General features: G+C 39.3%; 1 protein-coding gene across 1 annotated transcript; it reads right to left on the bottom strand.

Moving 5' to 3' along the window:
* Nucleotides 1-1,270: 1,270 nt before the first annotated feature.
* GIMD1 (GIMAP family P-loop NTPase domain containing 1) lies at nucleotides 1,271-10,499 on the bottom strand. The gene is made up of 2 exons (XM_004426604.2): nucleotides 10,108-10,499; nucleotides 1,271-1,565 (listed from the first exon to the last, which is right to left on the bottom strand). The coding sequence occupies exons 1-2, from the start codon at nucleotides 10,495-10,497 to the stop codon at nucleotides 1,305-1,307; spliced, it is 651 nt and encodes a 216-aa protein (XP_004426661.1). The 5' UTR covers nucleotides 10,498-10,499; the 3' UTR covers nucleotides 1,271-1,304.
* Nucleotides 10,500-11,473: the final 974 nt, after the last annotated feature.

Raw genomic sequence — 11,473 nt, 5'->3', positions numbered from 1 at the left:
TAACTTTATGAAAACAGGCTGTTTATAAATTGTAGACTATCTTAGTGAAAGAATTTATAAACTATAAAGCTCATACACAAATGTTAAACGTGAGGGTGATCTGACTTCGACTTGGTGGTGGACTTGGCTGTTGTGGCGGACAAGAATCATTTTCCTCGGTCCTCACTGCTGCCTTTGAGACTGTCCTGGCCCTCTCTACTAAGAGAGTAAGTGACCAGCCTCTCTACTAAGCCAAAGTGACCAGTCTTCCAGTAGAGAAGACCCTTCTTCACTCAAGGCTTTATTCATACTCAGTTATTACAGTTGTTATACTCTCTTCTGCTGCAGGGCTTGTCTCTGAGTTTTTCCTTGTATTTCCAAGCCGAAATAGGAACCACAGCTTATGAGAAAGTGGAAAAGAAAGTGAACATTTGGTGGGCATCTACCGTGTGCTGAGTTGTGTAGCCATCACAGTAACTGTGAAATAGGCATTCCCAATGAGGAAATGAGCTGTCACAAGTTGCAGTAGTTTTCCTTCCCTGGCGTCAAGTAAGCAGTGGAGCTGGTCTTTAAAATATGGACAAAAATTATTCATTTTTGACTTTAACTATGACATATATACTAAACAGTTCATAGATCGGAAGTGTTTGTTGTTGAATTTTCCCAAAGTGAACACACTCTGTGAAACCAGCCTCCAGATCTCGAAACAGAAGCCGCCCCAGGCGTGCTTCCACTCACTGTCCCCCCCCCAGGGTTACCCCTCCTTTGACTCCAACACTTCTGACAGTAGAGTAGTTTAGATTACGTTAGTTTTGATTGTTTTTGAACCTTATACAAATGGAATTGTGGTGTGTGTACTCTTTCACCTCTGGCGTCCATCTTTCAACGTCGCGTCTGGGCAAATCACTGATGCTGTTACATGTGGCTGCAGTTTGCTCATTCTCATCACTGTGTACTGTTCCATTGTGTGGATATACCACAGTGTGCTTATCCATTCTACTGTTAATGGTCATTTGGGTAATTTCTGGTCTTTAGCTGTTAGGAGCAGTATTGCTATGAACATTCTGTATGTATATGTCTTAGTGCACAAATGTACACATTTCTATTGGATATATGGTTAGGAGTGTCATAGGATTTGCATTAGAAATCTTGAATCTTTTCTGTTCTTTTTAACTGCCAAACAGTTTTCCAAAGTGGTTCTACCAATGTACACCCTCATCAGCAGCATATGGGAATTCGACAGTCCATAGCCATGCCAACAAAGGCACTTTTGAAACCAGGCTTCTGACTCTAAAACCCAATGCTCTTTTCCTTTCATCTAAATTTTATTTCAAGGTAAGAACTTGGTAACAATTTTCCTTTATAAATTCCATGATTTTCTCTAAGATTTTTATTCTTTGTTCATTAAGTGAGTTTCCTTTTTTACACTGGAAAATATATCTGCGCTGAATAGAATTTAGTAGGATTAGCAGTGTATCAGAGGCCTCATGTAAGTATTCATCTTCATTGAACCCAGCCTCTTCTATTTTTTCTGCATGGGTGAAAAGAATGGCAGTGTAATTCTTCCAAGCATGTCCCAGCAGTTCCTGAAAGAGAGAAGAATTTCAATGGTTATTTACCTTGGACTATACTCCTCAAAAACGAGCAAAGGAGTTATGGTCCAACACAGGACACTCAACAGATCTGTATGTCATTATGTTTCTAGAAGCTGTTACATGTAATGGGAAGTGAGGATGGGGTGAATAATGTAAGCTAATGGAGAGAGATAGGTGGACTTTCTAAAAAAGACTTTAGTTCTCCATTTATTTTGTTGTTATAATATATGTATACACAACCTGAAAACTGCATATTATCAATGCTGCATATTGATATTTATATAATTACATTTACAACATTTGGCAATCATTTATGTTTGCCTGTCAGCCTGAATCTGTTAGAACCACTGAACTCCTTTAAGTCAGAGGACCTTGGCCAAGGGAATTGTCATTTCTTTTTTTGTAGGTATTTTGTGTTATCATCATTACTAAAAGCATTTTCTAAGGATTTATAATTATATATTCTGGTTACAATCCATTGATTAATCAGATGACATGTAATGGAAAAGCTAAGATCAAAATACATTTTGTGATTTGGAACAACTACAAAATATTATTGTGATTCGCATCCTCTTCACTTCACATGCCTAGAATCACACCCAATTTATAGGATGACTTCCTCTAATGTGGTTGAAAAACACCGACTAGTGTTCCTTTGTTTAGTAATATGTGGAAGTTGGTTATGTAATAAATTCTTGTTTGGTTAGTGAACATAAGCTGATATAAAGCAGAAATAACAGCATGTGGCAAATTGTTCATGCAATATGTAAGGCATCTAGAAATAACCATTTAACTTTTTGAATATTTCCAAAGTTATATGAAATCATGACAATGTGACATTAAAATAACATTCCCTCCATTCCAAACACTTCTATTACCAAAATATTTCCAAAGCGGCTACCGGTTCATAATAGCAAGAAAAATAAAAAATGCTTAGTAATAAACATAACAAGAAATATACAGGACCTTTAATAATCAGAAGAAAGAAAGAAGGGAGAACAACTAATATTTAGTGCCAGATATTATACTAAGCACTTTACATTCTTTATCTCTTTTGAAGCTCAACATAATGCTTTGTGGGATATACTGTTGTCTCCATCATGATATGAAGAAACTGATACATAGAGACGTTGAGTACAAATCCATAGAGAGGTATTAGTACAAACTCTGGTGTAAAAAAATTTTGAAAAAATGGAAAGACAGTTTGGGAAAGCATTTTCAATGTATATAACAAACATGCATTAGTATTTATAATGTTGAAAAATTGAAAGTAATGAAAGATATAAAAGAGAGAGAGAAAGAAAGAAAAAAAAAGAAAGAAAAAGGGAAAGAAAAAAGAGAGAGTGAGGGAGGAAGGAAGAATCAGGACACGTAAATCTAATATGAAAATATTCATGGGAACTGTGGGACAATATAGTTAAAATTAGAAACATCTCGAGATCATGGTTACTAGTTATAACTCCTAATACAGTCTGGCTTTTATCAGAGCTATTTATTTATGTATCCCTCTCTATAACTTGATCATGAGCTCTTTGAAGGCAAGGTCTATGTCTTTGTATATCAATCAAAGCCTCTAGCACATTGTAAACTTTCAATAAATATCTGTTGGATTAATTTGCAATTTAGAACCTCACCATCATCTCAAATAGAAGGTTTAGGGTTTTATTTATTTGTTTTTAGTCTTCAGTTTTGAAGTTTAATCTTTGGGACACAAATTATATTTTCCTGTAAAACTTCTCTTTTCTTCTGTAATTCATTATCATGGATTTGCCTGTAGTTTGCACTTTCTATTTTATATTCAGAGGACTCTCTCAAGGAATAGATCTAAAATTTTTCCTCATATCTGTTCAAAATTTGTCTGTCTACACCATAGAATAATTGCATATTTCTAGTTCTCCTAAAAATGCCCTGCTTCAAGAAAATTTGAATTGAAGTTTCAAGATCAGTACATTAGAGAATAATTATTTCAACAGAAAAATTCTAAACTTTACAAAAGAATTTTTCAAAGAGGTACTTTAATTGGTATATTCTTATGTGCCTTTAAAACACAAATAAGCAAAACATTAATTAACCCAGCTTTTAAAGAACGTGGCTCTTGTGTACATCTAAGTATATGGGTAATGTCAACATCACATTTTAGCTAACAGTGACATAGGAAAATTAGCAGACCTCTCCAGAGCTTGTCATATATTCAGTGTATTGTGACACATCTCTCCTGCAAGAGCAGTCAGAGCTCCAAATAAATCAACAGCCGTGTTAGGGGTTGAATTGTGCACCTCCCCCTCCAAATTCATATGTTGATGTCCTCACTTCCCGCACCTCAGAATGTGACTTTATTTGGAAATAGAGTCATTGCAGGTGTAATTAGTTAAGACAAAGTCATTAGAGTGGGCCTCTATTCCAATATGATTGGTGTCCTTATAAAGCAGAAAATTGGACAAAGACATGACTACGGGGAGAATGCCATGTGAACATAAAGATGGCCATCCATAAGCCAAGGAGAGAATCCTTGGACAGATCCTTCACTCACAGCCCTCAGAAGGAACTAACCCTGCTGACATCTATTTCAGACTTCTAGCCTCCAGAACTGAGAGACAATAAATTTCTGTTGCTTAAGCCACCCAGTTAGTGGTCCTTTGTTTTGGCAGCCCTAGAAAATTAATACAAATGGTAGAAAAAAATAATGAAGTGCTAAATATATCAGACTAGGTCCTGGGAATAAAAATATTCCTGGGCCATTTACATCAGAATCACTTGGGATGCTTGCTAAAAATGCATCAGAGTCTTTAGGGATGGAGCCTGGGAATTTGAATTTTAACAAGCACTCTAGGTGATTTATTCCTTCTGCAAATATTTATTGAAGGTCTACTTTGTTCCAGGGACACAGAGTGGAACAAGACAGATGCATTTCCTGCTTATGTCTAGTGGAGATTCTTGTGTTCTAACTAAACTTAAATCGGAAGAAGACTGGAAAAACATTCTTTCAATTTGTTATCATTGCATGTGTTGTGATAGCAAATATATTGGCACTATAGAGGGTGACATTTAGCCCAGCTTTGGGTGGCGGTGGGAAGTGGGGGTAAAGGGAGGGGTCAGGAAAAGTTTCTGGCATGTGATGATGCCTTGAGCATAGGGATAAACAAGGGAATTATCGGGCAGTGAAGACATACCAAGTAAAGAGAGTGATTGAGTATTATTGGGGATTGTATAGTATTGGGGTTTTATTTCTATACAAGTACAGCTATTGATCCTTCATCACTCTTGTCTCTGGAAATTTCTCAAGTTTGGAGCTAGACCTGATATTCACCCTGTACATTACTGATGTGTTCATATTGATTGTCATAATATTGAAATGTTTAATACAAGTGATTAAATAGCTACTGCCCTTAACCTCTTGAGTACGACCCCCAGACCTACCCTCTGGGTACTGGTTGATGCATGGGCCATATTTGTCATTAAATATTTTAAAAACATCGCCATAACAAAAATTCCTGCTAAATAAACTGTTTGGCTCAAGTGGTCCTTTCCTGAGTTATACATTATAACATAGAATTCTTCTCTTGCTGGGTTAGTACTTATTGCATTAAATGGTATAACTTTCACTGTGTGTCTTTAGTCCCTGGTTTTTTGTATTGTAACATTCACACGTTCCCTCTTTGTCTCCACCAGAGGTTTCCTATACTTTACACCATAATATCATTCAGGGAAAATGAGTTAAAGCACCTAAGGATAATAGATTTGTAAGCTCGACACCACTTATGAGTCCATATGTTCAGCCACTGGGAAGCTTTTACACGTTGATAATTATTTATGAAAGGATGCTCATGTCCTAAACTGTGAGAGAAATTGCACTTTTGAATTACTGCCAAAAATAGAAGAGAATGGTTGATCTAGCTTATAATCTTTAGATTGATTTTTGGCCAGAAAATAGTTGAATATTTGAAAGTCATGTCGCTTGGTGTATAGTCATCATATTAGTGGCCAAACATGTTCTCTATGGACCCAGAGAAAGAATAATCACAGCTGATTGATACCTAACATAAAAATCCAAGAGCAAGATAAGTTAATGTAAGTTATCTGGTGTTAATAATTTAAATATAGTACTAAGGTAGATGGAAATTTTACAATCAATCACGAATTGTTTGGTTTCAGAGTTCTAATGGGTAGGAGTCCATCAAGTCCTTTTGGGACAACTAGTTAGGATATAAACTTTGTTTTCCGGGAATTATGTTCATTTTCCCAGGACCTCACCAGCCCTGCCCCATTTGTTTGTGGTTGATGAAATCATAGCATCTGGACTTTTTAGGGGGAAACTTTAAAAAACGCCAACTATTACATCAACTGAGAAAAAAATTATCATGAAACAGGAAGACAATAAGGACCATTCTTTATATTTTATGCTATTCCCTTACTCTCATTCCACTTAAAGCACCACATTTTCCTTCTCAGAGAGCCAAAGCTGAATGATAAGACCTCGTTAGATCAGAGTCATAGAATATTCAGCCTTAGAGATCATCTGTCCAAATCGCCTTATTTTACAGATGAGGATCTGGGGGCCTTGTGACGTTAAACGGCTTGGCCAAAGCCACACAGCTGATTGTTGGCAGGGCTGGGCCTGTAACAGAGGTCCCCTGACTGCCAGGCCATATCCTTCCTGCTAAATTGGGGTTTCTCAGTTTAACCTTACTAAGCCAGTGAATTTTCTTCCCAGATTTTTTTCTAAATTAATAAGGAAGTTCCTATAGCTATAAATCAGGGCCGTGTAAGTTTGATTTTACTCTTACTTTCTCCTGAAGCCTATCAAGATAATCCCAAAGAAGGCTACAAATAATATGTCCCAATTAGGATAAGACAAATACTAGCAATAAAATCAAAATGAACGTAGCTTACATTTATTGTGCGCTTACCATGTGCCAGTGTCTGAGTTAATTTACTATTATATTAATATGACATTAGTCACAAATGTAACCCAGGAAAGTTGACACTATTATCTTCCCCAATTTACCACTGAAGAGACTGAAGTTTAGAGAAGTTACTTGCCCAAGGTCGCAAAGCAAGTAAGTAGCCCCAGAGGAGCTTGGAACGCAGGCGTGACTGACTCCAGCCCCCATGCTCTGACCTCTGTGACATCCAGTAGTTCATTCCAACGGGTACTCATCACAGTCTGTGCAGTGACGACAGCAATGAAAACAGTAACAATGACAGGGATTTTCTGTGAACCCACTGGAAGTCAGGCACAATGCCTAGCACATTACATTTATTAAATATAACCCTCAGAATTTTTTAACATGGGTAAAATTATCACCATTTTATAAGTGAGTAACTGAAGCCAAGAAAGTCTCAGTAACATTTGTAGACATATACCTAGAATTGTAACAAAGCTTATTTTTCAACTAAAGCCTATCGAACAACTAAGCCCATGATCTTCGCTTGGTATTTTTAGGCCTGGCATTGGCTTTTCTGGGCCTTTTGTATACACACTCACCTATGACGTCAACGGTCGAGTTGTTCACTCTAAATCAGAACCACATGCTGGGAGCCTGCCTTACGGTAATGGTACTGGATGCGGACTTGACTCAGTTCCTGGACTCAGTTCCTAGTGCAGTTTGGCTGCCTGCTAGCACTTTCCTTAAGGAGACTTGATGATATCTGCTCTGATCCATTATTTGTGGATTTTTAAAAAATATTCAAATGATATTCAAATAACATTCAGATGAATCACTCCCTTTATTTCCCAATTTTGGGGAGATGACTCACTGACATCTCCACCATTTTACTGTAAATTAATGAAGACCTAACATAAATAAAGAAAATGAGGGCATTTGGGGAAATACTTCAGTTGTAGTAGCTGGCAGCCTATAACCCCTCTGTAAAATATTAGAGCACAAATTGAAAGAGATATTTAAAGAGACAAGAGAGAGGTGCGGGAAAGAAGAGGTCACTCCGCTGCCATTGGCCTGCAGACTCCTTCCATGGCAGGCATCAGTGCCCCAGAAAGGGGGAAGGAAAAGGGAGAAGGCAGATATTCCATTCCCCATTTTGCATGAGTCAGGAAGAAAAAAAATTCCAGGGTGTGCTTGGAACCAGAGGACCTTAACAACTCCTTGCTCCTAAGAGCTGCTGGTCCTGTTGAATATTCGGACATGGTGCAGCTGGTCCCCATCAGTCTGTGAGCACATCCAGATGGCTGCCACCAGCATCTGAGGCACCTTCAGGAAGAAGGTCATAAACGCTAGTCTGTGCTTAGGCGATCTTCAACCAGAGACCCTGGTGGAAGCCAGACTGGGACTGCAGTGTCTCCCAGGGGTCGTGGGCCCCTCTGAGGACTACTAAGTCGTGGCTGCTGATTTCTGGGAGACAGAAGTTATTTATTCTCGAAAAAAATATCCTGGGTCTGAGTTTTGACCTAGCCCATCCATCTCCTCTCTGCCTCCACCTCCTGAATTGGACACTGACTTAAGGAAGGCAGTTGTCAGAGGAGAAGGCTATATGCCAGATACCATTTAGAAAGATCAGAGACATGTATGAATTGAATTCATTTGTATAAGAAAAATTAGGGGAGTACAATATTGTTCTAAATCCTAAAACTGGAACAATCTATTTTCAAAATATATGTCTTTTAAAATACCCTTTTGGCTCAGCATAGGGCCAGCATAGAGAAACATTGGGAGACATATGGAAAGATTCAGATTAGTTTTTGAGAAGTATTTGTTTATGCATTTACTGAATTTACTGAATTACATCCATCTATAGTGTAAGCTAAATGTTTATTTAATAGCACCTTTAAGTGAATCTAAAAACTGTTTAAAAATTACACTGATGCAATGGCTACAGGTTCCCTCTCGCTTGATTTCTACCAGAAATATTGTCTGAATTGCAGGCTGTAACAGTTTGGGGGGCTTTGTTGGCTTCCTTAGATTCCCGTTGTTTCTTAACTGCAATCATCTCTTCTTCTTTGCTTTTGTACAGCATGTCCTTGATTTTTCAGGAGTTAGATGATGAGGATTATTTTTTATACTCTTGTCACCCTAAGTTTTTCTGCTAGTTTCTTATGATTACACATATGGCTTTTTTTTTCATTTTTAGAAACATGCACAGTTACTGAACAACAAAATGTGTGTCTGTTATTTAGAACAATCTTATGCCTTTACTAAAAAGGAAAAAACCTTTCTTTAAAGCAAAGTCCACTGTCTTTCTAAGTGTAACATCAGCATGATCAGAGATTGGACCAAAGGAAGAGTAGCATTTACACAAATGCTTCTTGAATGAAGAATGTCTGCTCTCGACTCTTCACATAGTTTACTTGTGGACCTTGTAGTCAAGATGAGTTCTCTGGGCTCAGCAACTTAACGAGGCTACTGAGTAATACTAGTCAAGTCCAGCAGTTAAATTTGGGTGGCCCCAGATGAGCAAATCCAGAGATTGAATGGAATGGAGCAGCTCCATGAGCAGTTTCCAGGAACTGTTGGTCGTCCGTGGGCCTTACTCATACACATGTATGTACTGTACACAGGTATTACCCCCTCATCTCCTAGCTGTGGCCACACCCAGGACTTCTCCCCTCTCCCCAGCTCCTCTCTGAGACTGGCCGAAGAAGCCTCCAACTTAGCGACTTATAATAAATAAAAGAACAAACAGGGATGGGCCACTAGGCAAAGGTGTCCCATGTTATTTGTGTTCACCCTGGGGTCCCTGTGTCTTCCAATGGCTGGAATCGAGCGATTACTGACCCTACAGATGATGAGGCAAGCAAAGCATCTGAACTTCCTGATTTCTTTCCTATAAATAAAGCATGGGTCTCCCCTGAATGTTTTCTTTGACATAAGTCTGGGTGAGGCCTCCTTCCCCTAGTCATACGTTATGCTACGTGGACACTTACGCCTCATCTTATACTTGTTTACCTGTTTGTCTCTTCTAGACTGTAAGCTTTTGGAGGGCCCTCTGCAGGTACTCAACACTGTGTTCATGATGGAATCGGTGAATGAACGCCCATTTGTTGGTGAACTCGAAGAGCTTGTCCCCTTGATGTTTAATGGATGCAAGTCAGTATTTTAGTTCAGTAGTTCTGAAACTTGACTGTTGTTAAGAACCATGTGTCAAGTTCATGCCAATGCAGACATGCAGGCTCCACTCTTGAGATCCTGTGTAGTAGGACCTGGATACATCTGTGTTTTTAACATGCAGCACAGTTGATTCTGATGCAGGTGGTCTGGGGACCACACTTACAAATTTACTCAGGTTTACGGTTCTTAGGGGTTTGAGACTTAGTTAACTTCTGAAGTTTAGTATCTCAGTTTTATTTCTATGGCCCAGTTGTAAAATGACTGACTGAATTCCTCTAAAGGAAATTGTAAAAATGACTCTTGTGGGGAAAATCAAGTAATTTTTTACCAACTTTTTTTATGTGAGTAGCACTTGTTTTAAACTATTTGTTTAAACGTGCTTTAAACTACTCTTTCAAGCAGGTTTTTCATAGTTCTTTCTTATTGGGATAATGTCCTCCAAATGGGAATAATGGTATTATTTGTATTACCTGGATCATCTGGACTGGGGAAGATGCTTCCTGTTCGCAGAGAGGCACGTCTGCTCTCTGGACCAGCAGTGCAAGATGGAGACCCTCTTGCCCGAAGTGATGTGCCAGGGCCTCCTTAACCTCCCGTTTCACATGCCTCTTGCTCAGCCTGCTGTGTGGATAACCTGGAGCATCCAGCACCTGGGCCTGCAGGGTTATCTCTTGCCCCCCTTGACGCATGAAGCCGTGGAGGTGACAACTGTGGCCCAGACGACAGTCTTTGGTCGCAGAACGTGGAGCAAAGCTGCTACGGAAGTCAGTGCTTCCCAGAAGAATGTTCGCAGCAGAGCTTTTTCCGCTCTGAGTCGTGCCGAAGAGGGCCACGTTGATGAGCCTCTCGGCGTCTGCCATGGCTGTGGAGAAATGAAGGCTCAGCACGAGCAGTCAGGTTCCACACTTCCCCACTGCAAGGCTTCCCACCTAGCCCGGAGTGCTCCATGTGTTAGCTGTGATTTGCTTTCCCCTCATTCATAGTGACTGAGGCATAGACGAATGCCCACTGAAGTGGCGACAGAGGGAAGATTGAAATAATAGTAGTAGTTTGCAGTGGGAAAGGGGAGAGAAGTCACGTACAGATCAGGAAGGGAGGAGGAAGCAATAATTGCAGGAAAATGAGGGGAAAAAAAACCCCCAAATTACATGAAGAAAATGGAAACCGTGTTTAGGAGGAATACGTTAAAAGTCATCAATGTGGTGGGTGAGTTGGTTTAGGAACGGGTGCTGAGGTTCCTGAGTTCAGGACAAAGCTAGCAGCAGTGTTTGAAATTATTCACTCTTGGAAGAGAAGTGGGAGCAGAAGAGTGGAAGAGATAGCCCTTCTTGCATTTGAAACAATGTCCCCACCTCCACACTCCTGAATACACAAGTGGCACCTGCAACAAATCATCTTTCTTGACTTCCTAAATGCTTCTCTCCTATGAAACATGAATAATGTTAAAGAAGACTTCTGTTTCTGTTTACTAAACTTTTTTTTTATAGCTAGGCAACATTCTGATGTAAACGAGAACTACTTGTAATTTCTGTTATGAGATAATTAATAAATCATCTCCATGGTCCACCCGAGCAAAGTATTGGCTCTTTAATAGAGAAAGCAAAGCCCAACAATTGTGCAGCTCAGTCAGGAGGGAGGAGAACCTTGGGAGAAGCTGCTCCACTTGCAACACCCCTAAAATGTAGTCAACCTTTTGTGCAGAACAGAAGCCCCTTGAGGTATGTTCAGGTCCCCAATCATAAGGCAGAGCTACTGGCCAATTGCCAAACATGCTCAACCTGCTGATTCAGAAATAAAGACATTTGATATTGCATATTTATTATTTTTGCTTATAAC

The sequence above is a fragment of the Ceratotherium simum genome, chromosome 12, assembly GCF_057802395.1.
Source record: "Ceratotherium simum simum isolate JZ-2026a chromosome 12, ASM5780239v1, whole genome shotgun sequence".
NCBI lineage: Eukaryota > Metazoa > Chordata > Mammalia > Perissodactyla > Rhinocerotidae > Ceratotherium > Ceratotherium simum.
Note: the sequence above shows the minus strand (reverse complement) of the source record. Positions and strands in the feature narration are given on the sequence as shown.